Source organism: Megalops cyprinoides, chromosome 18, assembly GCF_013368585.1.
Source record: "Megalops cyprinoides isolate fMegCyp1 chromosome 18, fMegCyp1.pri, whole genome shotgun sequence".
NCBI classification, from domain to species: domain Eukaryota; kingdom Metazoa; phylum Chordata; class Actinopteri; order Elopiformes; family Megalopidae; genus Megalops; species Megalops cyprinoides.
Genome location: NC_050600.1, coordinates 16603413 through 16630563, shown reverse-complemented (window position 1 = coordinate 16630563; position 27151 = coordinate 16603413). Strand labels below are relative to the sequence as shown.

Below are 27151 nucleotides of genomic sequence, written 5' to 3'. Positions count from 1 at the left end.
TTTTATTTAAAAAAAACTTTTACTGGAGAGATATTTATATTAAAACTGTCCGAAAAGTGTATTTTTACATGTATTAAGAAAACTGTGAAACAGACCTTTAACTCACAGACTACACAACTGGATTTTGACGGGATCAGGAATTTGAGGTGAAGTCATTTCAGATGAAGGATTGATAGAAAGTCAGGTCATTGTTAATCGTTAAAGACTTGCAGATGCAATTGTGAAATAATGGGTCTCTGTACGTTTTGTAGTACTATCATGGAGTGATACTAAATGGCTGTTTTGTTGGGCTCATTCATATGTGAGAAACATTACTTTTTATGGCATAGAGCCGCTTTGATCTGCTGCTCCTCTGAGTCAGCTGTGTCTGTGCTTCTGTGTTGAATCATAACCTATAGTGGAGAATGGTGAAAGGAAATCTGTCTGCCTGATGAATTGAGTGCGTTTAATGATAGCATAGTAACCACACAGACAAGGTGAATCAGACAGGTGTAAATCTCTCCATTTGGTGCCCCAGAGCAGCCAAGGAATCTCTGGCATATTTCAGCTTTGAAAGGAGGGGAAATAACTTAGGTCTGGTCCCGGCCACTTCTTCTTCCTCTTCTCTCTCTCTCTCTCTCTGTCTCACACGCACATACAAACACTCTCTTTCTATTGTCCTCTCTTTCTATGTCACAATGTATAGTTAACAAATAGGGAAATGAAAAGCTAACTGCATAGTTGTGGGCAAGTTAAGTTAAACTAATTCAGCGAATAAGAACACAATAATTACTTTCAACAAATGTGACTGCTGCTCTCTCTCTCTCTCTTGCTCTGTCCTTTTCTCTCCATCTCTTTCTGTCTACCTCTCTCTCTGTTTATCCTGTATCTATCCATATTCCCCTCATTATGTTTGCGAGAATTTCTGTGTGTTTGCCTACACCTCAGCATCAGCATCTCTACCCTGAACTCCATTGAAGGGAGAACTGCCTTTGTCAAAAGAAAGTTGGTGTTTTTCATTCCATTTTTTAAATGCTTAATGTTTTGGGTGCAGAGATTACTTATTTTATAGATGAATTACACAATGGGACATTTGTTTGCAGGTTTGTGCATATCCATACCAGATGTAGCAGTCTTGAAACGATAAATATTTTCTTGAAGTTATCTGTGTTTTTCTCTGTAGTAGATAAGCAATTAAATGTACAGCACTTTTGAAGAATATGTAATGTGACTTATGGAAACCATTAATGTTTCTAGCAGGGTTTGGTGTGATATTTAAGGGTTTCTTGTTTGCCATTCAGCCCAGAGACATCTGAATCTAGCCAGGCCAGGGCATAAATCTTTTAGCCTCCTTAGTTGCACAGGAAACGATCGTTTAATAAACCAGGTCTCGAGTGCTGGACTGGACTACAGTGATCACCATCAAATAACTTGCATCAAATGACCACAGACCTGAGACCTCTGCTGTCGCTTTGTCTTCTGGGTTTTCCCTTCCTCAAAAAAGTTTCATTTTTCGTTTTTTTTTTTAATGGCACCAGTGGAGGGATTATTCTGGATCATGACTAAACATCATTTTGAGGTCCAGGGAAATGTTATTGCATATGTATAGCCTTTACCAGCACACACAGCTGTCGCGGTGTTGCAGATATGTCTAGCCCCTGAAGAAAATCTTTTCAACAAAGAAAAAAAAAAACATTCATGGCAATGAATTCAACTGAATTTGAAAGTTGTGCGTCTCGAAGCATATGGTCGTCAGACCAGAATTTAGCTAGACTTTTTGCTCTCTAGACTTCACTCCTGAAAAGTCTGTCAAATGTTTGATGTGCTGTGTCTGTTTTGGTGCATTAAATTACATTACATTATATTTGGCAGACGCTGTTATCCAGAGGGACTTACATAGGTTACAATTTTTATATGTTATCCCTTTATACAGCTGGATATTTACTGAGGCAATTCTGGGATAAGTACCTTGCCCAAGGGTTCAGCAGCAGTGCCCCTGTGGGGAGTTGAACCGGCAACCCTTCGGTTAAGAGCCCTGCTCCTTATTGCTATTCTACACTGCCCCCCTTGGTGCATTGCAGGTATGTGTACACTGTCTCATGGTCAACTGTTGCTTCTGTGTCTCCCAGTCGAACAAGGTTCCGGTGGTGCAGCCGTCCCATGCGGTCCATCCCCTCACCCCTCTGATCACGTACAGCGACGAGCACTTCGCCCCGGGGCCCCACTCCGGACACCACGCCCAAGACCTCAACTCCAAGCAAGGTGAGCAACACTCAGGCTGGACTTCATTCCAGCTGCGCATGGACCTGTCCTTAACTTTCAATAATGGTCATAATAAGAGTCACTTTTTATGGTGCTTCCACTGCAGCAAAAGGCTAGCAGTCTCCTCTACGAGCAAGAATGATTTATATGAAATGAAAAACGCAACTCCTTAAATTTCTTTTCCAGCATTTGCGAAACACGGGATTAGATGAAATGCAGGCCTAAGCTTTCCTCTATCCCTTTTGCTTCGGCAGTGTGCGCAAGTTGCACTTAATTCTGTAGTATGACAGTCAGGTCTTGGGATGGATGCCGGAGAATATAACTGCATCACAGTTGTTTGCAGTTAGGATATTAAGAAAGCATTAGACACCGGTTTTGAATTTAGGGTCACTGCAAATGTGTTCATTCTGAGGACAATGAAACTGACAGCACAGTTGTGCACAACGCGGAGAGGGGTTGATCATTTAGATGCATTTAAGGCAGAAAACAAACATTTTTTTCCCAGTTTATGGCATGTCGCACGTCTTCATGGAGCAACCCCACATCCCAGGAACAGCATCTGCGGTTTACTGGGCAAAACAAACACACAGGACTTTTCTGTGCTTCTTGTTTTTTTAAAAGCAAATGTCAAGGTGCGCTTTGGAGGATACCAGAGGAGCACGAGCCAAGGGCTTTTTCAGAGTGGTGGAGGGCGATATTTGGCACGAGTTCATACACGCGAAGCAGGCTCCATATGTTCCTTTTCCTTCCGGCTGACATTCAGCAGCACACAGCACTTAAAAGTAGGAGAAGCCCGACAGGATGTGATCTTGCTGCACCGAGGTTCAGCTAGGATGTAAATAACCCCAGAGAGCTGTGTGCCAACCAGACATTAAAAATGTCTTAGATATTACCCAGAGGCCACCAGGCGCTGTTTTATTTACAGCGTATCGTGGGATGAGGCAGGTTTTCCGTGGTGCTCCTCACTGTGTTTAATGGATCGTCCTGAGACATTTGGGCCTGTAATGAAGGCCAAGATGCTGGTGTGGTTTACTTCCTTATCTGTCTATGTGTGGGTGGTGATTAGTGGGGAGGGATCAAAGGTCATCTCTAAATGTTTTACTTTGCCCTGACCAATTATTGCTGGTGTCTCTTCAAAAACATATCAGAAGCTTTTCCCTCATGGTTCATATAAGATAGTATTTCTTCTCTTTACCACAAATACATTCGAGAGTTTGATTACTGGCCTTGAGTAAGTCAGCTTCAGTAAAAAAAAAAAAAAAAAAAAAAAAAAAAACAGAGTTCATTTACCTTAGGATGCTTAATGAACGTTTGTTTTATGTCTTTACAAAGTAATTGGGTAGTTTAAAGAGTAATTCAGATTCAGTTATATTGTCTCTGTTGCTCAGCAGTGTTTAAATGGCGGTCCAACCTAAAGGCGCCATGTTGGAAGTGTTAAGTTTTGAATTACAGGAAATGTTATTTCCCAGGATGTGGTATGTGTTTGCAAAAGGTTTCCCCAATGGTAATTTCTTATTCTGATTGGTGTCTGTAGTCATGGTGATTTCAGAGCTGGTGATTATGAGAACAGGAAGACCCAAAAGAAGTTCTCTCGCTTTTGATCGATCGACATCAGCACAGCCTCAGCAGCCTTCAGCTTCAATCGAGACTTCGTTCAAAAAGTCTTTCATTGGAATTTGCTGCAAATGAAGTCTCTAGATATTTATGTGCCGGGTAGAGTCAAATGATTATGAAATGGAATTCAAAGCCTTTTAAATAGTTAGAGTTCACTTGTTTAGTTTTACTTTTTCATGGTTCTGTTAGCCTTCCTCTTTCAATTAGGCCGAGATTCACAAACAGCCATCCATTTTCCATCCACTTAAAAAGGAGTAACGAATTTGATCAACTGTTTTTTTTTTTCTTTTCATCCACAGCGTTTCTCAGTTAAACTAAAAGGGAAAAAAAAAGGTTTAGAGAGTTGGAAAAAAGTAACTTCTTTCACACGCTAAGTTCAGGAAAAAGCACATTATAATTAGATTGAACAGAAGCCATTCTTATTCATTTAAAGTCCCTCAGCAAATGGCAAGATCATTATGACGAGCATAAATGTCTGTGTTCACTTCCCCCATTAGGGGTGATCTTGACAATCGAAATTAAGAGAAGAAATTCAGGGAACTCCAAAAAGCTCTGGTAAGTTTGAGTCTGAGCGCTTACCTTAAATCTCATAACATAATTAAAAAGGAAATCACTGCTTGGGGGTGATTTAACAAAGCACTGGGATGTAGTTTGAGATTCGGGGGTGGTTTGAGGCTTTGATTTCGTCGCGGGCCTGGTTGCTCCAGTTTCAGACACAATACACCAGAGGCTTGTTTGTGTTCGCTCAGAAGTGGGTTTGGCATTAAAGCCGTAAACAGCTGCTCCATTGAAGCGACATTCCAGATGTCCTTACTCCGTATGTGTAGGTAAGAGCTGGCTGATCGTAATCTAGGGGAGTGTTAATTGGGGCCCTGCACTTGGGAGTTGAAAGACACTGTGACGTTGAGGAGCTTTTTTTTTCCCCTCCATTGAGCCCTGAGGAGAGGCACTGCAAAGCCAAGCTGGGGATTAGCAGGCAGGGGTTAGCTCTGTATGGAGGAATCCTAGGCTGCTACAGTGGCTTTTCAGATAAATGCCCTTGGTATGCCTCTCCTCAGGGGTACGGCCTTTGAGTCAAGACTGAAAGGGAAGGGGGGCTTGGCTCCATTTGGGATTATGATTTGGTGTTAATCTCAAGGCAGCTACTTTTTTTCTATAGCTGTACGGCTTTGTCGTGTCAAGGGGGTGTGGTGGTGGTGGTGGTTGGGGGGTACGCCAGTTGACGGATCCATTCAACGGAGACATTCTTTTTTTTTTTTTTTTTTTTGGTTAAACGCTACAACAAGCTGAGAGCCCTCGACCTTGAAGCCCAGAGGACTGGTCTTAATGAAGAGCTTAGCCAAAAAATGGAGTGACAGTCATGAGCCAAATGAATCATTGCATGGAGAGCGGGCATTACCGGACCGGGACACCACTCTTAATTAACCAGTGATCCGCTTTGGCGATGATTTTCAAAACCTCTGTAGATTTTTTTTGCAGCGGAAGGGGTGAGAGGGCGAGCCGCTGAAAATGGTTGCGTTGTAATTCTCTCTGCTTGCAGCCATTTTGCATGTGAACTCCCCCTCCTCCCTTCCATGTACCCCTGATATCTGCTACATTTGGCTCCAATAGTACTTATCACACCTCGTCTGTGGCAGTGATACAGCTTCTTTCAACACAGGGAATCAAAACTCTATTAACTGTGATTCATCAGTCTGTCTTCAGGAACAATGGTACTGTATGATAACTAAACATGAATGCAGTATGCATTAATGTATCACGCTGGGCCCAGTTAAAGGGTCAGATTTGTACATTATGCAGAATATCACTGCATTGTTCATCCCTCTGGGGTTGCATCTGGGTTGTGTAGACGAGTCCAAATAGCGCATACAGAATACTCAGGTATGAAACTGTGAATCTCCATAGCCTTGCCCACACGTGCTTTTGTCTTCCTGTAGGCATGCCGAGGCATCACCCTGGTCCCGACATTCCCAATTTCTACTCGCTTTCTCCTGGAGGAGTTGGACAGGTCACTCCGCCATTGGGATGGTGAGTGTTGGGAGGATCTCCCAGTTCCCTCATACACAGAGCGACAAGTGGAGTCATCATACCCAAGCAGCTGCAGAGATGAAGACTCTGCTGCTAGAAGGAGCCTGCATGAGCCTAGACCAACGCCCTGTCCATTTGACCTATGTCCAACTGACAGCTTGAGTTAGGGCAGAATTAAATATGTATTTCAATGGCGCAGAGTTAAAATTTCATGCTTAATCATTCAAAAAGCTTAGCTGAAATCTTCATTTCTGCCCTGGTTCCCTCTCCTAGCACTTGTGTTCCCCAATCACAAATACACACACAGGGAGGGGCTGTGGGCATATGACAATGAAGCAGCCTTTACTCATGTTCACACTATACCCAGCTCCCCTTGGTTAAAATTGGTGGCAGATGCTTGTATCAACAAAGGTTCATCATGGACAGTGAGCTGCTTTCATACAAGTCAGAAGTACATACTGTAAATCATCCATTTTACTCCATTCAAAAAAGTAAAGTGGTTTTCCCTAGCTTTCGTTCCACTTAAAGCTGAAGAGTGGCCCATGGTGCGTGTGTGCGTGCCTGCAGGTGTTTGTGTTTGGCTGTGTGGCAGAGAGAGTGAGAGGCTGTGGCTTTTTGAACCTGCACGGCTGTGTTTTGGGTGATACCTCACGCAAATTTAATTAGCGCTCAATGAACTCGTCGCCAGAAGGTGTGAAATGAAGTCCTGGGAGAAGCCCATGGGAAAATGCCCTGCAGGGGGTGGTCTTGTGGATATTCGACTCGGTAAATGAGGAGCTGTTGAAAGATCAGGAAAACTGTGCTTGCAGTTGAAGTTATGCCGTGCTACAAAAAAAGCAAAACACTTGCCTTGAGATTCGCTGGTCTGTGCTTACTTATACTGATACTTTAACTTTTTTTCCTTACCAAACTTACTGCCTGGAGTGACTATTACAATCCGGTATGTGATGAACATGTAAGAACATTAATGAAATTCTAACTAAAGAAATCACAACTGGATCTCTGCTTACAATATTGAGGTTCTTGGCAGTTACATTTATTGTGGTGAAGTAAGTATTATTGTGTATTTATTATGGTCCCCAAAATGGTGTATGTTATATAAGGGGATTATTTACAGTATATAAAGTGAGTGTAGTGTCACGTGTTTTCTGTTGTTTCTGTGAAGAGGACCAAGTTAAATAATAGAAATGTGAGATGACACTGTCTTTTATTTCAGGTTTTCGCCCCACATGGTTCCAGGCCCCCCTGGGCCCCACGCTACAGGAATCCCCCACCCCGCCATTGTAAACCCCCAGGTCAAACACGAGCCCCAGCACGACAGCGACCTCATGCACATGTAAGCAAGCCTCCGCACACACGCAAGGGCATGAGCACAATGGTTTCATTTATAGGCCGGTTCTCTGAGGTTTATTTTAACTCTGTTTTATTTTTGGTTAACACTTCCCATTCATGGGAAATGATTCATCCAAGTTCTCCTGTTCTGGTTAATGCATTGAGGAAAAGGTATATTTTTGGAGACTTAGAACTTTGAAAATCAGTCTTGAATTGTAATGTTATATTCTGGGGTGGCAGTGTAGCATAATGGTAAGGAGCAAGGCTTGTAACCAACTGGTTTGATTCCCTGCTGGGGCACTGCTGCCGTACCCTCGGGCAAGGTACTTAACCCATAATTGCCTCAGTAAACATTCAGCTGTATAAATGTAAGTCACAAATTGTCATAAATTTTAAGTCACCCTGGGTAACAGTGTCTGTTAAATGACAATACTGAAATGTATTCTTTGGTGGTAAGATAATGGAAAATGTGTAGAGAAGAAAGAATATCATTTAATCACACCTTAAAATTCAGATCAAATAAGGATGGGTAGGCTTGGCTCATTATATTAATCTGTGTGTATGCATAGCTTCAGTCACTTACAGCCTTTGCCTGTCAAAGCCAAGAACTTCTGAAATTTAGATTTTGATTTTAATTCTGTTGATGGTGCCAGAAAGGCTTAACTGCTCCGCTCAGCTGATAACAGCTGATATCTTAATTTCCCTACAGGCGTCACCATGTTCCCAGAGATCTGAATCCAGAGATCATTTCTCTGTGTGCAGTGGAAGTCGATGAATAGAGCTCTCTTTTTAAGCACTTAATCTGGCAGCGTTCAATGGTGGAAACTTGCTTGGCGGCACCGTAGTGCACATATCTGTATACACCACAGGGGTGACGCTTAGCTTTCCAGAGCTCATGGGGGTGGCGATTGGGCACAGAGGGACCAGGGCCTGTTTCCCACTGCAGCGGATCCTTGTCTTCACCATTTGCCTCTGTATATTCTATGTACCCCTCCTCCCCCCCCCCGATTTTTCTGTAGGAAACCTCATCACGAACAGAGAAAGGAACAAGAGCCCAAAAGACCTCACATCAAGAAGCCCCTGAACGCCTTCATGCTCTACATGAAAGAGATGCGGGCCAACGTGGTGGCCGAGTGCACGCTGAAGGAGAGCGCCGCCATCAACCAGATCCTGGGCAGGAGGGTAGGCGGAGCCGGCCACCAGCGTGCCTTCTGTAGCCTGATGCCGTAGGATTAGCCTCTGACACTTAACCTGCTAGCAGAATTTGCCGCTAGAACAGATGTTTCTCTTTATTTTGCGTTTTGTAACTTTTCAGTCTTAAGCTGTATCAGATTCATTCTAGGAGGTACGATACGAACTGGACTTTTAATGGTGTGCTTTGATAGCTAGTCATAGCCCCTGTTGTTTCATAGAGCATACTTATGCATGAATTACTTGCTACTGCTGAAAACATGACTAGCATTGAACATTTTTAAGAAATACTTGCAGGAAGCATTATGAGATATGGCTGAGGCTATGTGAGGATAGGAATGCATTTCATATATCCTCAATATTAACTAACACGTTTTAGATTGCATCCAAAATATCTATATAGGAGCAAAGCAGAATTTCTGGCTATGTGTAATAATCGCTCATTGACAGAAAAAAGTGTTGGAATGAAGTTTGATATGAGATCAAATTTTTTTCACTCTGTGTGTTAATCTGTACATCTGTTTCTTTTTTTTTTAATACAAATCGTTGGGAAGTTAAAAAGGATTTTGCCCAAGTACTTGCAGGTTTTTCTTTGGAGGGAACTTGAAAGTGTGTACTGGTAATTGACTGTTTTTTTTTTTCAATCTCTCTTGTATGAAAACAGTGGCATGCGCTATCTCGCGAAGAGCAGGCTAAGTATTATGAATTAGCCCGCAAGGAACGACAGCTCCACATGCAGTTATATCCCGGCTGGTCCGCCAGAGACAATTATGTAAGTATCAACAGAACAGCCTGGCAGCTGAGAGGTGTGTACTGTGAAATTGTACGTAGGCCCCCTGAATTGTGCTGAGGTGCCCCCCTTTGAGCCAACCCAATAAAGTTTGCCTTCCCTGTCCAGACTCCTCCCTCATTGGCCCCTCCCCCCAGAGACTCCTCCCCCCCTGAGGCCCAGAGCACTGCACAGGCTCAGTCTAAGAGCTCCAGGCTGTTTATAGCTTCCCTTTTTAACTGCTTATTTCTGAGAGGAATGATGCTGCCAGAAACAAGGATTGCTGAGCTTAAAATATGCAGAACTTGGAGGCTTTCAGCATATCTGTGAACAGTCTCTGAAAATATAGTGGTCTGCAAGTTAAGTGTATATAGAGAGCAGTTAATTATATGTATTCTGTTATTTCTAATTGCACCAAATTAAGAAAATACAATCGCTCCTGAAGAGGTTGTCCTAAAAAAGTGTGTGTCTGAGTGTGTGTGCGTGCGTGCGTGTGTGTGTTTGTATGTTAGCATGTATGTGTGTGAGTGAATGTGTGTGTGTGTGTGTGTGAGTGTGAGTGAATGACCAAAGTTGTTAAAAGTGTGGCTCCAGCACTCATATCCACTGCACCACTGAGGACAGTTTTGTGTTACGTTTATCTCCCTCTCCTCGGACACCTCTGGCTTTTCCTTCATTCCGCCTTTGATCTGCCGCAGTGTTTTTCACCTCACTGGGAGATGTTAGAACAATTTGGATCCATCATAGCCCTATTTCAAGTTTTGTGTAGTTCATCCACTGTTTGGAGGTTGTTGAAGTGAGGAAAATAATGACTAAACTATCACTTTGAGTCTACCACATGGTAACATCAGTAAGCACTGTTGTGACTACCACTGTTTCCCTGTCTCATTGTGGAACAACATGATGGAGAACATGATGTTAACCCTGGCTTTCTGCAATACGTTCAGTGGAGATCTTTTTTTTTTCTTCAGACTATTTCAATATGGAAGGTGACAAAGTGCAGCGTGGTTTTAATGGCTTTGACTATATTTTCTCACACTGTTGACATGTCAGTACAGCATTAGATGCAGCTCTAGACTGAATCGTTCACATTGTTCCCTGGACTAACTGTCTCTGTCTGACGCATGCAGCTATAGAAACACAGATTAATTTATGAATAAGTGGATTATCAGACTTTACAGCAGGATACCAAAGCATACTTCACATTTAAGGCGATGTGTCTTTGTGCTGTCCTATCTTTACCTTTACCAGTTCCCTAGGGATTGTGGTAAGCTATAAATCTGTGATTGAATCAGGCAGCATAGTGGAAACACACACAGATACCTTATGCAAATGGGTTACTTGACACCATCATTTGCTATTCCGATTTTGCTATGTGGCACATTTGCTCATTTTAAGATTTGACTGGAGGTTTTCTAGGAACAGGACAGGGAGTTCTGGCTAGTAATACAGTACAGGCAGATCCTTATCAGTTTGGTTTGTGGGTGGGCGGCTGTTGTGGGCTCAGTGTGTGAATGGCCAGAACAATAGGGACAAGGCCTGAGGTGTCCAGCAGGGGTTGAGCGGGGGGGTCGTGGGACAGGAGGACAGAAGTGGTACAGTAGATATGAGTGCTGGAGCCACACTTTAAGCGTTCACCTGGATATTTTACAGGGAAAGAAGAAGAAGCGGAAGAGGGAGAAGCTCCAGGAACCTGCGCCAGGTAACAGATCCCCTCGGCCTTTCCTTGTCTGTCTGTCCTCTCAGCATCTCTTCTTGAGGAAATGCACCACACTGACTACACTGCTGCAGGAAAAAAAAAAAAAACATTGTATACGATGTACACTTGCACAAAGGACTGACAATGTAGATTTGCAACAAGCTACAAACTGGAAATGCATAGACTAGGACTGTAGGACTGTATGCAGACATTTTGTGGAGCTGGGTGTGTAAAGTTGCATTGTGAGGTTTCCTTTAGCCAGGGTCTCCCTCCCTGCTTGGCCTTGATGGAACAGGCGCTTGGTCCTCATTGTGGAAGTGCACAGTGACACCCGGGGCGTGGTGACATTAACCACTAGCATGCCCAGCAGTGCAAAGCCGTTCCCTGTCATCTCCGTCCCCCTGTCCCCTCCCTGTCCTCCACATAACACCCTGACTTTGGGATTAGTCTGTGAAGAGGTCACTCAGGGGGCAGACAGAGGGTATTCTACTGCCTCTTGATCTCAAGCCCTCTATATCTCTGTCTGCCTACCATGTTAAACTGAAGACTCTGTATTCAAACTGTACTGTAGCTTAATGTAGATACATAAATTGAGAGATAATTTCATGTCATCATTTCTGAAGTTGGCCTTGCATAAGCAGGATTGGAGAACTGATGTTTTATAATACTATAGGGGGGAAAAAAATTAAAGCTGAAATCTTCTACAGGTACAGGCCAGAGAATGAAAACTGCCTACATCTGAGCTATGGTAAGAGAACTTCTGTCACGTTATACTTTTTATTCATTACTTATGCAAATTATTAAATTTCATAACACTCACAAGTGGGAAAGCTATGTGTTTGCAGACTAATCCTAATGGTCTGTCATTTCCATTCTTAACTGTTTGAGCAGGAATTGTCAACTCACATTTGAAGCACCGGTCACCTTAACACCACAATTTATCTGGATGGTAGTGGGAAACCCTGTGAATGATGGTGGTTGTTCATGAGATTATGGATGCAGGAAATGTGTATGCATGATATTGCAGGGTATCTAGCTAAAAGCTGTCCATCACATTTCATTTCGGCAATGTACAGAAAACTGTCTGTGTTTTGTCCAATAGTATTGAGTATGTAAATGAGAAAGTTGACCATAAATGCAATATTGATAGCGACACTCAGCTCACAACACAGGCATGTACAGTGATCTGTAAAGAAACATTTCTTCATGTTTTGTGGCCTGTAACAATGGCGGTGCCAGCCATTGTCTAGAGTGTCCAGCAACATAATATGTTTGTTTATAATCCTTTTCGTGCAGTGTACCTTAACAGTCATCAAAATGTACAGGCACAGTTATGCACGGTCAGTTCTTAGAGTTTCATGCTAATATTGTGTATTTCTGTCTTTAATGACACTCGTTGGTGTTGCTGATCTTTGGCAACAAATGCCACAGTAGCTGGAAAACCTCCCAGTATATGCTTTTAAGTGTCGCTAAACAACCTTATCTGTGTTTCCATCAGGTTCAGCATCACCATAAACTTTCATGCATACACCCCATTGTGTTTGTACAATGAGGTTGTTTAATGTTCAAATTCCTCTTGCGAATTGGGATATTTTTGTAGTATCACATTTCAGCAGAGCGAGGTCATTTTGTTTTCTTCATTTGGAAATGGTAATTCTTCTGTTGCAAACCGAAAGGATGTAAGCGACTTGTGTTGGTAAAACACAGCCTTCAGGTTAAATTCATTTCAAATGGGAATGTCTGGCTAAATGTTTTTTTTTTCTTACCTTGCCTCATTTACTGAGCCATACCCCAGTATTAAACCTTTTAAACCTTTTGTAGCTCTTGTGCCTGAGATAGAACCTCATTCTTTCCCTTTGCACTGGGCTGAACGCTATGCAAGGCCATGTGGCCTGCATATGTGGTATATGTAATACCGTGGGTCTTGTGTTCCATTGCCAGGATGTGTGTTCTTAGCTGTGTTCTCGCGTAAGAAGCCATGTGCCACAAGAATGGCAGCAAAGCCATAGAATTACTCGCGGCCTGATGGTAAAGTAGTTTAGAAAATTCCTTTCAAACGCACAAAGAATGTTGGGGAAGAAGATCTACTATGGGCCAATTAGTTTGGGAGAAGCCTTCAGAAAACGGTCAAGATTTGGGTTTTATTGTGCAGATTGGACCTCGGCATAGTATGTCTCTCTTATTACAGTCTTTCATTACTGTGTTATTTTAGTATAACAAGCTAACATATTGGCCGTGTTATACAATAACAAACAGCTGAAATCTTGCAGGAGATGGAGTGCGCGGGAGTTGTTCTCTGCAGAACATATGCATTTTTACAGTTGTAAACAAAAGTACAGTAAATTCAACTTACCCAATAATTAGCGGCACCTAGTCGAGGTTGGACTGACACCCTCGCTGATTCGTTCTGACAACCTTAAACTAATATGCATAATACCGAGAATACTGGAGCAATTTAAAAGCACTCAATTTATGCATATCCCATGAGCTGGATTGAGGTTAGCTTAGCTTAGACTCCAGAAAACATTTCTAAATGAACTTATTTGTCGATTCCCTTTATCCTCCATATTCCATTTCTGACTGTAACATGGATTTCATAAGATGTGAATGCATTTTCATATTATTCGTACATCTGGAAAAAGTTTTACATGCCTTTTCCTGGGTAACATCAGTGGTTATAAGCCTGACATTTACGATCTTTTAACAACTGTGGCAAGTTTCTGCCTCAGAAATGCATTGAGCACTGAACAATGGTTCAGCTTATTAAGATGGAACCAGTTAAGACCATTAGGTCTTACTGTGCTTCCATAAAAGCAATTCAGAAGAAATCTCTAACTATGCTTAAAATGTGGAACCATATAGATTGATACAATGCGTTGACCCCTAATGACACAAAGCACATAGCAGACCAATGCCATGCTTTATATCATGGACATATTCACGGAGTTCCATCCTGCCATTGTTGCATATTGATTCTTTTCTAATGCCAAGGACCAAGCCAGAAGTGATTGATTTTAACCCTTGAGCTGCCTTTCCACCTTTGCTGTCATTTAGGAAAATGCAGATACGGGATTAGGCGTGACACTGGGAAAGACCCCATGACCATTTCATGTGCGTCAATGCGGCGACCACATGGGAATGACATGATCAGGCCGAGGGCAGAATGATGTCTTCAGCCTGATCACTCTGTGTGAAAGGCCTCCTCCTCTCTGACCCACCTCTCCCACAGGGTCCGAGTGATGATTTGGTCTGAATGAGCTTTTGTTTTTAGACTGAGATATTTGTCTCCACAGGACATATGCCCTCAAGATCAACCAGATTCTGCTTCTTTTACCTCATTCCACTTTTTCCCCAGTGGAAATTAACACCGAGAGAAAGCTGATTTATTGGTTAAATAACCAATTCATTAGCCTGGGCAAAGAGCTGGAATTAGTCGTAAAACTAAATGTGGAGTAAACCACACCTAACTCCTCCAGATGTGTTACTTTTTATAGTCCGCTGTAATCGGAGATGAACTTCCTTCCCAGTTTATGTTCCACGTCTTCTTTCTTTTATGTGAACTGTGGATGTGTTTCTATTGTTAGACGCTGTCTGTCTTGACTCTTTAAGTTACTTTTTTTTTTCTCTGCCTATATGTCCAAGTGAGTTTGGGCAGCTTAAACATACTATTTTGTTTAGCACTATAAGTGTTTTTTGGTTGCACTTGGTGCCTATTGAGCTCCGAGAAGACATCACCAACGATGCTGCAACCGTGGAAATATGCCCATGTCTTTGAGAGAAAGAAACTGCTGTTCTTGCAAGAACTCTGGCACTGCGTTTCAACTGAGCCGGGCTCCTGTGATGTGTGTGTGCGTAGATTCCGGCTGTCAGACTTTGATGGGGAAGAGGAGAAACAAATCCCTCCTTGTGCGGGAGAATTCCATTCGTTCTCCCTCTCCCTCCGAGCGCTGCCACACACTCGCTGGCTGCTCTCGCTGGCTGCAGTCAGGCCGGGTCCACAAGCCTCCTCCATTTCCCCAGCCTTTTTCAGTTTGGAGCTTTACCTTAAGGACGCGGTGATGTGCGGCCGGCCGTGATCCTCTCCATTTGTGACCTGCAGTAATTGGGATTGAAATGTGTGAACGCACAGTTCTGAGACAGGCTCACAGAGATCTGTTTCTTTGCTATGAGCATTGCCGCAGAGATGAGACTGGGAAGCAGTCAGACAAACACACACACACACACACACAGCTTGCATCTTTCACCAGCAGATATCATCATACTTCAAGCTCCACCAAGACAGAGCCTACATAGAAATCAAAGGATGTATGCCAGTGAATATTACTGATCAACGGCTCAGTGGAAATGTTTTCCTGTTTGCCACTCTGTTACAGAAAGGCTTCTTAAGAGAAAACAAAATGTTTCTCTGGAGTTCTGCAGATTTTATTACGAGCAATCTTCAGTACACAATAAAAAGTAAACCTTGAAGAGTGCAGTGGAAAGGTATCTTGTGCAATCACCAGAGACTGTATAGAATAGATTCAAATAAGTGAAAATCATTGGCTCTGTTTTTGCATGATACTTCTACATTCAGCGTTTGGGGCTCTTTTTCATACATCTACAATAGTCAAATTGTCTGTGTTGTAGGTTTTTGTTTACACTCAGCTCAAATCCAACCACAGTCTCCTAGGGTCTTAATTTTGACAAATTCATGCATAGTTTAATATTTTACAGCAGCATTGTGAAGTTGTTAGTCACTAATGTTCATGACAAAGGTTGTATGAGAGACCTAACGCCCCCCAACCCCCTGTGGTTTGCTAGAATTATCTCCTCTAATCTGAGGTGAAAGCACAAGAACAGTGGGATGAATGTAGCTTTCTCTTCACCCCAGTTTCCAGAGGCTGAGACATATTGGTAACATAAGGCAACACAGTAAAACAGACTGTCTGCACATTAAAGGTAAAGGCCACCGCAGTGTGGTGATGTGATCTGCACCCCCTGTCTGCAGAACACAGGCTGTGGTGAGATGCTGTGATTGTTTCTGCGTGAAAGGTGTCCGGATAAGGTAGTGAGAACAGGGGGACAGGAGTGACAATCGGTGAGGTCTCTGGGAGACCTCTGCTGTTTTTTTGCACCGGAGGTCTCTACCCACAGTATCTGCGGCTCGTGTTGCAAACGCGGGGCCGAGCACCCCTAGTCACCCCCCTCCCCCTCCCCCACCGCTTCCCCTTAGCAACCCCCCCCCTCCCCCTCCTCCTGCCCGCTGCTGCGCAGAATGCGAGTCTCAGCCGCCTCTTTGAAGCCTGACCGCAGCAGAGGGAGCAGTCGCAGGCGCTCTTTGATTGTGCCGCCCCTGGCCTGCAGCTCTGGCTGTGCAGGGGCATGCCGCGCCTGGCCAGACTTCAGCTCCGCCCAACCCCAACCCCCAACCCCCCACCCCCGCTCCCCCCAGCGACGCCTTCCGCCTCAGATGTGGGCAATCCCCCAGTCTCTCCAGCCCATGCCTGCGGTTTGGTGCGCAGATCCTGATGTGACTCGCTCGCCACCGTGCTTATGTTCCTCCGGCTCCAGCCTGGCTAGCTTCTCTTCCTCCATTTTTTTCATTCTGTTGTTTCTGAACAACCTCCCCCCTCCTCCTTTCAAGTCTGGTAGTTTCCAAGTCCCCCAGTAAGCCCAGGATTGCCTTTTCCCCCAAAATTTCAGCATTAAGACATAATTGTACAAGGCTTTCCTTTAAATTTGGATCTCTTAAGGCTGAAGTAATTGCTGACAGAATGAAGCAGTTTGTTTAAAGACTGTGGCCACATCAGATGTGGCTAACCAACGAGTCCAATCATGTTTGCCTGAACAGAGGTTCACTTCAGTACCTCACATACATCCCTGCTGCATGTTATGCTGTTTGCTTACAGGTATGAATATTAAAGAACGTGACACGTTTCCTTATGTGGCTTTTGTGTCAACATAAGTATTTTTCGGTTAATCTTGATGAATCAATGCAGTTTTATAACTGCAGTTTAATCTGTTAACCTTAAACATTCTGTACAAGTACAACAGGGGTAAAATGTGTTGCTGTGTGACCTCATTTTCACTGGACACTTTTCATTTATGCAACATGAATGTAAGAGAAGTTCTGTATAGTACTAAACAGTAACCAAGCAGCATTGATTAGCACAAATAGGCCCAATTTATGGATCTCAAAACCACGAAAGTCCTCTTGTTTCATGTTTCTTATTTAATTGGAACTCTAATAGAATTCTCTGTAGTCTGATTCCCATGATGAGGTGGGATGTGGGGAAATAAACAGACATAAAAGGCAAAGCACCATCGGAATTAAGACAATAGAGGCATATGTAGGACATACAATCTTAAGTGGTGGCATGTAAAAAAAAAAAACGACTGCTCTCTGCATCTAAGCAATGTGTGCGTTTCTAGCCAGTGAAGCTAGCGAGTTCCCCTTTTACTTGCTAAGACCACAGGGTGAGATAATGGGCCTGTCAGGCTTCTGTGGCAGGGTGTGGTGGGGATGTGCTGAGGGACTTTTGACTGCAGATGTTTATAGGAGTTAATCTACTGCTTTTCATCGGTGTTTGGAGGGATATACTGCACAAAGGGTTTCGCCAGAAAAGTAGACTGATGTTCTGGATATGCGTGCGATAGAGACGCAAAAGCTCGCTAAACCACTTCAGTCACACCGCCAGAATAAACACCTTAGCTACCTGGATCCATTGTTTGGTTGTCCTCTGTTTGACATTAGCTAACTGTCTGCAGCATGTGAAATGCTCAGTTAATGTCGTTTAATGGTATCCACAACCGGACCCCCTGCAGAGGAAAGAAGCTGTGCATCACCATCCAGTCATGAATGTGGCGATCTGAAGGAATCGGCATTATTCATAGGTGGCTATGAAAGTGGATTAATGTTTCACATTCCGGAAGTATGACACATTATTCTCCTAAAATGTTTTGATTATGAAAAATTGGAAATGATAGAACTTCTGCTCTGAGTAGCTAATACATTATATTATTGTCATTTAGCAGACACTCTTATCCAGAGCAACTTACATAGGGTACAGTTTTACATATTATCCAGTTATACAGCAGGATTTTTACCGAGACAGTTCTGGGTTAAGTATCTTGCCCAAGGGTACAGCAGCAGTGCCCCAGCAGGAAATGGAACCGGCAACCTTTTGGTTACAAGCCCTGCTCCTTACACACTATGCTATACTGCTGTCCCAAATAATGATATTTTAAGTTTAGAGGAATATATCAATTGATTTATTAAGTTATCAAATTATTTTTTTGTCATTGCAAACACAGTTATTATACTAAATAGCATAGTATTAGCTAGGTCAAATTAGAAAGCTAGTTTAACTTGTAATGATTACCTAACTTAGGACTGCAGCTAGCAAACAGTCTTGTTTGACCAGTTTAATATTTAAATTCAGGTACACAAACAAATTAATTTTCAAAAGCCCACACTGTGTTTTTGTAGCAGGTCTCATTTTGTGTTATAAGCCTTACTTCAGTACTACACCCTTTAATGTATACATCCCTGTGCAGCATATCCAGTGTAGTCGAACTACTGTTTACCATTGAAGAGAGAAACGGGGTAGAGAGAGAGGGTGTCAGAGAGAGTCAGAGGGAGAAAGGGCAAGGGGGCGGAGTGGGAGTCGGAGAGAGGGCCGGGGGGTGGGGTGGGATCCGGGGGGCAGAGGGTAAGGGGGCAGGTGGGGAGCAGCTCAGCTGGCGGCGCTTTGATTTTTCACTGCGAGGTGAAGGCTGCGATCGGGAGACGCGGGGCCGTGCCAGTTATCTTAACCTCCCACACTTCAAAGGAAGGCCCGCCCGCCCACGCCAGGAGAAGCCTGCCCTTGAAACAGAGGAGTGTTTCATTTCCTGCGTGTCCAGTGGACATTCCTGAGTGCTAACGGGGAGTAGCTCTTGAATCCCGGCGTTTGTGTCGGCGGAGGCTGTGAGGGCCCTGGTCTGGCGCCCCCCGGTCTTCTTCCTCGACAGGAAGCCCGCTGTTTTTCATCTGAGGCCGAAAGGAAAAACCTTCCCAGGAAGAGCCGCTCGGAGCAGGGGCTTTGAAATCCAGGGATGAAAAGGGGGAGAGGAGGTAAATAAAAGCGACAGGGTGCTCGCACCGGCGCGGACGCCCTGTTTTTCCTCGGCCCCGGGGTCAGCCCTCCCAGGGAAAGCTGGCCCCGGCCCGCTCCCTTTCATCCACATGTGGTAGAGCAGTCTGCACTGGGGGGGGGGGGGGGGGCAGGACTCCACAGGGCCTGCTGCTGGCCTTGCAGAGCAGACTCCCAAACGCCTGTGCACGGCGGGTGCGCTTCAGTGAATCCGTGCAGACTCATTGCTTAATTACACCAACGTAGCGCTGCATTGTGAGGACGGTTTAATAGCGCACGGTCAAAGCCACAGTCTTCGCATTTGACTTTGATAAAGTATTAAAGTATTCCATTTCATTTCCAGTGCGTTAAAAGAATGCGGCTTAGCTCATTAATTGAAGCCAACTCTATGCTGCATTCAGTGCAGACGGGATCATTAAGGCAGTTCATGGTCCATTTTTTTAAACTCACCAAAACTTTTTTTTTAGCCTCAAGTAAGATTTTATTTTGGGCATTTCTGCCATCACATGTAGGCATGAGGTCAACTTTTGAAATTTTATCATGGATTAGTAACTCTTCCAATACATCTGCTTCTCAGAAATATTCATTATGGTCAATGTATAGCTAGATGCTGAGGATATACATTTGTATGGAGGGAGACTGCTGCTGGGGTGTACTAAACAGCAGTGTTGGTGCGCTTTTGAACCCTCTTTGTGCCTCTGTGACCCACTCTGAGACGCCTGCTGTAGAATCCTTAAACACAATTCCACACCTCTTCTGGTCCTTCTCACACTGGTTTCATCCATAAACCAGACACTGAAGTATGAATGAGAAAATAGGCCTTTGGTTTCATATGATGGGACCTGAGGTGTTGTCCACCTTTGGGCCAGTTATTCTTGCCCCATATTTTGCAGAGATTAAGGCCAGAGGATCTTTGTGACTACAGGTATAATATTTGACGGTGAATGATTGTGAGCACATTCTGTCTGATATTGTGTTGCCCCATATAGTATGCACTATATGTGAGGGAGATTTCAATCGTTTGAAATCTGTAGTTGCAAAACCTAATGATCCCTAATTCACTGTAATTGTCGGGACAGGGGAATGTTATTTAGAGAAGACTTGCATGACCTCAGGAGTCTGTATTTTACAGTATGTCCGATTTTGGCCATTAATGTTGCTGTGGTTCTGTCTCTTGTAGGAGGGAAACGAAACACGTTCTCCACATGCAAAGCGAAGTCAGCAGCTATGGGCCCCCTTTTGAAGATGGAAGCCTGTTAAATTCTACAGCCATCAACCTCCCCCCACCCCTCATTCTCCTCTCCATTGAGGGACTCCAGTTTTCCAGTTCCTCACATCTACAGCCCCCTGCTTCAGACACGGCGAACTGTGAAGGCAGTCACACCTGTAAAAGACGCTCATGTGAACACCGCACTCAAAAAATAAAATAAATCGATAGTTCTCGGTTTTCCTTAGGCCATCAGTCACCGGCCCGCTTGAGCACATTCCACGCACCTGTTTCTGCGTTATTTCTGGCACCTCAGTTCTTTTGTTCTGTCCACACCCCCCCCCCCCCCCACCCCCCACTTCGTTGTTCAAAACCACATCCAGGGAGTTGTGCCCATTTGTATTCCTGACACACGGAAATAGTAAGGGATCACATTGTTGTCAAGGAAATGTCTGCTTAAAAGTGTTTTCGAAAAGGCACGGCGGCGCAAAAATGTTCAGCGTTTGTTAGCTTTCATTTTGGGGAAACTTTTATTTTGAATGCTTTTTATATTTTAAACTGTTTTTTTTTCTTGATGTACATGTTGTGGTGGTTCTTAATTTTAATTTCAAGTTTTATTTTTATATATATATATGAAACTGAAATAAGCTTTGGAGACAGGGAAAACATTTTTTGTCTTTTCCTGTTGAAGCGTCTTGTAGAAATGAGAAAAAATAAAAAGGCTTCTTTTGATAACTATTTGTAACAAATAGTGACCTCTCAGTCTTTGTCAGATGTACAATAGATCTCAATATGTGTACTTTATAAAACAATGTCAGGACATGTCAGTTACACTTTTCTTGATATTTTTACAAACAATATAAGGACAAAGTCACAAGAGTAGGTGCTCTGAAGCCTATATTTTCTTGTTCTAAATGGACAAATGGAAAAAATATATATATATTTATCACAGCACTTGGCGGTCTTTCTTTAATTGCAACGTAATTGTCTTCTGTTTTGGTAGCTAATAGTGTGGTCTTATGCCATTTCAATTCCATGAAAGCATTTCTGTAATTCATTGATTTTTTTTTTAGCATTAACAGACACGTTTTCTTTTATTTTATGTTAAATTACTGTCAACTTGGTAGAGCACTTTGCTTCCAAGTGGCTACATTTTCAATGTGTTTAAACATGTTTTTTTACAAAAATAAAAAGGCAGCATTGACTGATTTTTGAGTTTGAATTTGAGTTTGTAACTCTGTGATATTGAAAGTCTGTGTCACATTTACTGGATGAGTACATTTTGATTCACCAGCACTTAGCAACAACAATGTATACACAAAGTCATGTACAAAGCAGACACTTACTTTCCTAAAAAAAAAAAACCTGAATACAAGTCTATACATTGTGCCATAGTGTATTTTATTGTACTGTATATCGCAGACTTCAAATGAACTAGCAGCCTACAAACAGGGTTAAGGGAAGATTGAGAGGTGTTTTTGTGGCACTAAATGCAATGCATTTTGTATGGAAAGGGTGGGACCTTTAATGAAAATAGAAGTAGTGTGGCATTCATCTTTCACCACTGGTCTACCTCAGATAATGCTAGCAACCATCAGACAGCATGAAACAATAACCTTACCTCTTTCTACTTTTCATCTGGATCAAAAACACACCTGATGCTGAATTAAGGTCAGGTCATGAATTGTATTTGTGTTTATCTTATAAATTGACTAATTAAAGACACCACACTTTTTCTCATTCACATAACATTTAAAAAATAACACCAGAAACAAGCAATAGATTTAAAGTTCTGTTTTGTTTCATCTTGAGATCAGTCACAGCTGAATGGGATAATGAAGAGGTGGAAAGCAGTCTGTCAATAACAAAGGATCTGAGTGAATAATAGGGATTACAGGACAAAAGGGCTGTCGAAGACACAGGATTGGAACAGTGGATACTGGTAAACAAGAACTGAGGCGGCAAGATCCAAGAAAGAGCCAGTCAGAAGGGGCAGGGCCACAGACTGCCTCCATAGGAGTGATGGGAGAAAGTATGTGCAGCACAGAGCCTTGGGGAACACTAGAAGAGAGGGTAACTGGCACAGAGAAACTATGCAGGAGACCTAGTGCATTCACTTAAGGTAAGAAGAGAACCAGTCAGGAGCGGTGTGAGATAGACCACTCCCACCTAAGTGTAAGTTGAAAACAAAATGCACTGATCAAGCTTAAAAACTAAAGATAACTCCCTCAACAACTGATACACTGCAACATCTATCTGTAAGAAACACTACATGTACTGTATTACAAGGATGCAGTAAACATGTTGCAATGTTCAAAATGAGTTCATGCTCACGTCTCATTTTTTGATCAACTCAAGTTAAGTGCTTTACTTTAGAGCAATACATTGAATACAATAGTCATGATAATTCATTTTTGCCCACTATTTTTTACATTGTCATTACATGTAATGGTAAAACCTCAGTTACTGACGGACCAAAAATTTTTAAGTAATCTTATTTTTTGCTGGATTTTTTTGCAAGGATTCTTTGTGGCCATCTACCAAAAGCCTACACCTGCTGACAATTCTACTCTCAGCGGTCAACACTGTTGTACTGTTATACAACCACTCATTCCCCTGGCAATTCCTAGCCGGCCTTCAAAGAGAATAAATTATTGCATACTTACGAGCTCACCACATACAAACTCCAGAACACTGACCTTAACAGAGTTTCTTCCACAGCCTCCTAAAACTTATCCTTCTCTTCCACACACTGTGATCCCAGCTGATGATATAACGATAGAACTCTTTCCAGGGTATACTGTATTTATGGATGCGGAGTTTCATTTATCAAGTGGAAGCAGCTGATGAAAGAAGATTCAAATTCAGCTGGATAATGTGGGTATATTGAATTCATCAATCTTACCTTTCTTTCCAAAAACATTCAACGTATTCTGTTGTACTTCCCAGCTGTGGTCATGTTTTTTTAATGTTTAATGTGTAATGTGACCCTCAACTATTCAGGAGGGTCCAATCAAATCAAACAGTGTGGTAGTGCACAACACGTGGGGTCAAATGCAAAGAGCACAGATGTACTGTATTCTCTCCTACAGATGCTTTTCCTGCTGTATAACTGAGATGACAACATTCTCTGAAGTCTCCAAACAGGAGCAGGAATAGAAGAGAAATATCTGCAGTTGTCTCGGGGGAGATAGTTACATGTAACCATGTACACCAAATTCTAATTCTAATTCACTGTACTTTACAATTGCACATACCCTATATTTTGACTCATTCTTAAGTTATGGATCAATACACTACAGAAACCACCTCAGCAGCTACCCGTCCATTATTTGTGGTACTACGGCGCCCTCACGTGGAAAATGAGCAAACTACATTTACTAAGGCTAACATCCTTTTTCTTTCCTCTTAACCGTTATTGTGTGCTTAGCATAAGGCTATGGAAAAAATAACTGTGTAGGCTACTCATTCCTGTTACCACGCATCCCCAGATAATGAAGAAATGCTTCCTCCTTTGTATGCAAGTAGCATACTATAACAGCTTCACACATCTGGAATGCAGCCTAAACCTAACCAAATTTTCCCCTTTAATTCCAGAACACATTCTCTAATAATGCAATACGCACTCAGAAGGAGCATTGGAATGTATTAGGAAAGGCAGATACCAACAGTCCTGGAACTGAATTATGTTTTCTTCAGCCACAGTGTCTTTAAATTGATAGATTTGGTGTTGGTCTGCTTACGAGCACTCTCAACAGACACGCATAGCTGACATGCATGCTTATTAAGTATAGCAGAGGCCCCTTATTAAAATATAACGTGCGTAAATTTTGCCTTTGCGCGGTCAGGTTTTGATTCACGTGAGATCTAGACGTCCTTTATTGCGCACTGCTGTGCTGGTTATGTGCAGACATTTGTCATTAAATCGTAGACATGATATATTCGCTCTGCCATTTTTATTAGCCGATCTATACTTAACGTCGTTAAATCCGCGCAGCACCACGCCCTAAAAATGACATATTTTGAACAGAATCAGCACAGAATCTGTGCCTTCTGATTCCAAATCCCTTTGTTCTAACATTTATGGCGTGTTACCTTTTGCTTGTTGTAATTCATACTCTTAGGCTACTCCCTTTCCACTGCAAGGCTGAAACCAGGCTGCTGGCCCATTTACGATTCCTTTTGACTTTGCAGTATATTTTTATCTAGGCAAGCAAGAACCAATCGCGAGTTCTGGTGCTGGCCCCGCTACAAGCAGGCCAGGGGCGGAGTTACAGAATTGCGTAATGACGTTGCTTCAGTCAGCGGCAAAGCTGTGGGGAAGAAGGAAACCAGAAAGAAGCAGAGGACAATGGCTGCATACGCCGACTTTACCAGAGAGAAAACGCATTGGTCTGCGTACGAGGTCCAGGTGCTTCTGACTCTGTGGGCAGATTCAAGTATCCAGCAAGAGCTAGAATCAACAGTCAGAAACGAGAGAGTTTACAGTCGGATCACCACAGAATTGGCCGCAGTTGGCATCCACCGTAGTATTAAGCAGTGCCGAGAAAAAATAAAAAAACTCAAACAACAATACAAAAAGTTGAAAGACCACAACAAGAAAAGCGATGCCGAGTGGTATGTCACTATGGATTCGGTGCTTGGACACAGACAGGGATCCAACTTTGCGTGTGACGTCACGTATTACGGCTCAGACACTGCCATGGAAAACAAAGATGCGCTTGCCAGCACGACCGACTTTGGTCCAGACAGCGCTCTGCTCGACACTGTTTCGTCTGTGGAAAATGGGTACAAGACAACCATGCAGCAGGCAGTGAGAAGATGGAATAGTCAACGGCGGCGTATTTTGTTCAAAGCTAAGCAGGCTGCTCTGCGCAGGCGTGCACTACACGGAAGAAATGGTCCAGCAGCATCACACACTACACGTTGGGAGAGGCAGGCGAGGAGGGAACCCCATACACGACAAGAGAGTGATGTGGATGTAGGAACACTTAAACACCAATGTCCTGCAACAGGTCAGTAATGTAAGAAGGTGCCTTAGTAAGTACTGTTGACCAGGTCTTTAGTCTAGCAAGTCGGCAGATACGCTGCCATGGTCAGTTGGGGTAAAGTTGGGGAAATGTAGCATTTTATCTGGATATACTCAAACATTCAGGGCCTTGTGCCATGATAAACAAGTAAGTGCCACGTTTACCTGGCAAAGAAAGTGATTTCTTGGGTTACGGACACATGGTAGTCGCAATGCCTGGTGGCAAAATTGCGAACTTGGACATTATCACTTTGGTGGTAGGTATCTTGTTGCTAGTCTCCATAATTTTGTCCGAATAAAAAAAATGTCATTTTATACAGTATTGGGACACTGGAATAGAGGAATTGTTTTCTGATTTCTTTCAAGAAGAATATTGATATTGCCGAATGCACATTTTTGGTTCCAGCTGTGGGTTAAATGCTTATATTTATCAGTAGTAGTAGTCCTTTCCCTCCTACAGGTAACAAGAAATCCAAAAATGCAACTTGTGAGTTTCTTGTAAATTTTGTTTCAGAAACACATGAAGAAGACACAACAGAGAGACACTGTATGATAAAAACTGAGACAGAGGAGTGTGTTGTCAGCCCACAGAAGACTGATGTAGCTCCCTTAACTTCAGCGCCTATTCCCATGCTGTATGAGGAAGGCCAGGCTCACAGCACTACACAAGACTCCACAGCAGTCACTGTGCAGCACGCCTTCCTGACAACTCAGCGAGAACAGTGTCGCCTGATGACTGAAAATAACGGTATCCAGCGGACGCTTGTCCGGGCGGTATCCCGCAACAACAGGTGCATTAGCGACCTGGCAAAGAGCATCAGGGCTCAGACTGCTGTCGCTGCCAGTGTCCAGGACAGGATTGTACAGTTATTGGAGAGGCAGGAATGGACCAATCAGCTGCTCACTATGAAGGTGATGGGCGTCTCGTCTACACCGTCAGAACGCCCACAGGAGGCAAGAGGAGAGTCTGCCCGGCCCAGCACTGTACCCCAGTCTGTGTGTTCAGACCATTTCTCTGGCAAGGAGGCCACTGAACTCTCTCCTACTTCTGCAACCTCAGATCAGTAACACACATATTTATTGCCAGCAAATTGCTAAATTACTTTCTTTTCATTGTAGCCCCTCCCTTTACAGTATTGGGTTTGTATGCATTCCTTTAATTTCAAATTCTGCATGGCACATTACCTCATCCAAGTGCCCGGGATCCTGTTTACTACCAGCATTGTTAGGAAAGAGAAGTTGTTTCTGAAAAGGGGGAAAGTGGATCAGGATGACTGTATTTATGTTCATCACACTTGCTGGCAATTATGGGAAAGGCTCTTTCCTAACAAGACCTAACAGGTTATTTGTTTTTGTGTTTTTGGGCAAAGAGAATGGATTGAAATGTTGATCTGGGTCCTTGTTGGTAAATTATAAATTAAAACTTTAGCCATGCAGTGAACAAAATAATAATAAATGAAAAGGCACATCACAACGATACACTACTGACACTGAGTGGACCTATGTTTTGATGTTTTGTAGCATTAACTGTAGATATAAAGGAATTGCCAATTGAAAACTACATGTTGTGAAATATCAAAAATGAACAACAGTGGGTAAAAAGTGCAAAATGTGATTTGTTCTTGGTTTAGTATTTTTCTTGAAAAACGTATCCCACAAGGTGCCATTGTTATTCAGTCACAATTGAATCACAGAGCAATATTATTGTCATGGAACGTTCTTTAAAATTATGGTATACTGAGATAATGGGAGGCTTGATTCTCTGGGGAAAATCAGTATGTGTACATATACTAATGAATAAACCTATACATTTTCAAGTTGTAGTCTAGTTTTTTAAAACCACATAAACTCAGCCCTACAACATGTATGCAAATGTACAAACCCCTATATTATTAATTTTTGAAATACTGTATGTAACCATTTCAAT

General features: G+C 42.9%; 2 protein-coding genes across 7 annotated transcripts in view; both read left to right on the top strand.

Moving 5' to 3' along the window:
* LOC118793158 (lymphoid enhancer-binding factor 1-like) overlaps positions 1 to 20546 on the top strand; it is a 44494-nt gene extending 23948 nt beyond the window's left edge. The window contains exons 4-11 of one of the 6 annotated variants that reach the window (XM_036551194.1): positions 2109 to 2241; positions 5793 to 5883; positions 7100 to 7219; positions 8235 to 8397; positions 9071 to 9178; positions 10838 to 10877; positions 11582 to 11622; positions 20169 to 20246. In XM_036551194.1, the coding sequence (XP_036407087.1) occupies positions 2109 to 2241; positions 5793 to 5883; positions 7100 to 7219; positions 8235 to 8397; positions 9071 to 9178; positions 10838 to 10877; positions 11582 to 11616 (690 nt within the window). In that variant the 3' untranslated portion in view covers positions 11617 to 11622; positions 20169 to 20246. Of the gene's footprint in view, positions 1 to 2108; positions 2242 to 5792; positions 5884 to 7099; positions 7220 to 8234; positions 8398 to 9070; positions 9179 to 10828; positions 10878 to 11581; positions 11623 to 20168 lie in introns of all 6 variants that reach the window. The other 5 variants (XM_036551193.1, XM_036551192.1, XM_036551191.1 and 2 more) reach the window with 5 other exon arrangements.
* A 3875-nt stretch (positions 20547 to 24421) lies between these two features.
* Positions 24422 to 27101, top strand: LOC118793466. Its single transcript, XM_036551660.1, has 2 exons — positions 24422 to 25210; positions 25739 to 27101. Exons 1-2 carry the CDS (start codon positions 24547 to 24549, stop codon positions 26290 to 26292), a joined length of 1218 nt encoding a protein of 405 aa, XP_036407553.1. The 5' UTR covers positions 24422 to 24546; the 3' UTR covers positions 26293 to 27101.
* The last annotated feature ends 50 nt before the right edge of the window (positions 27102 to 27151 follow it).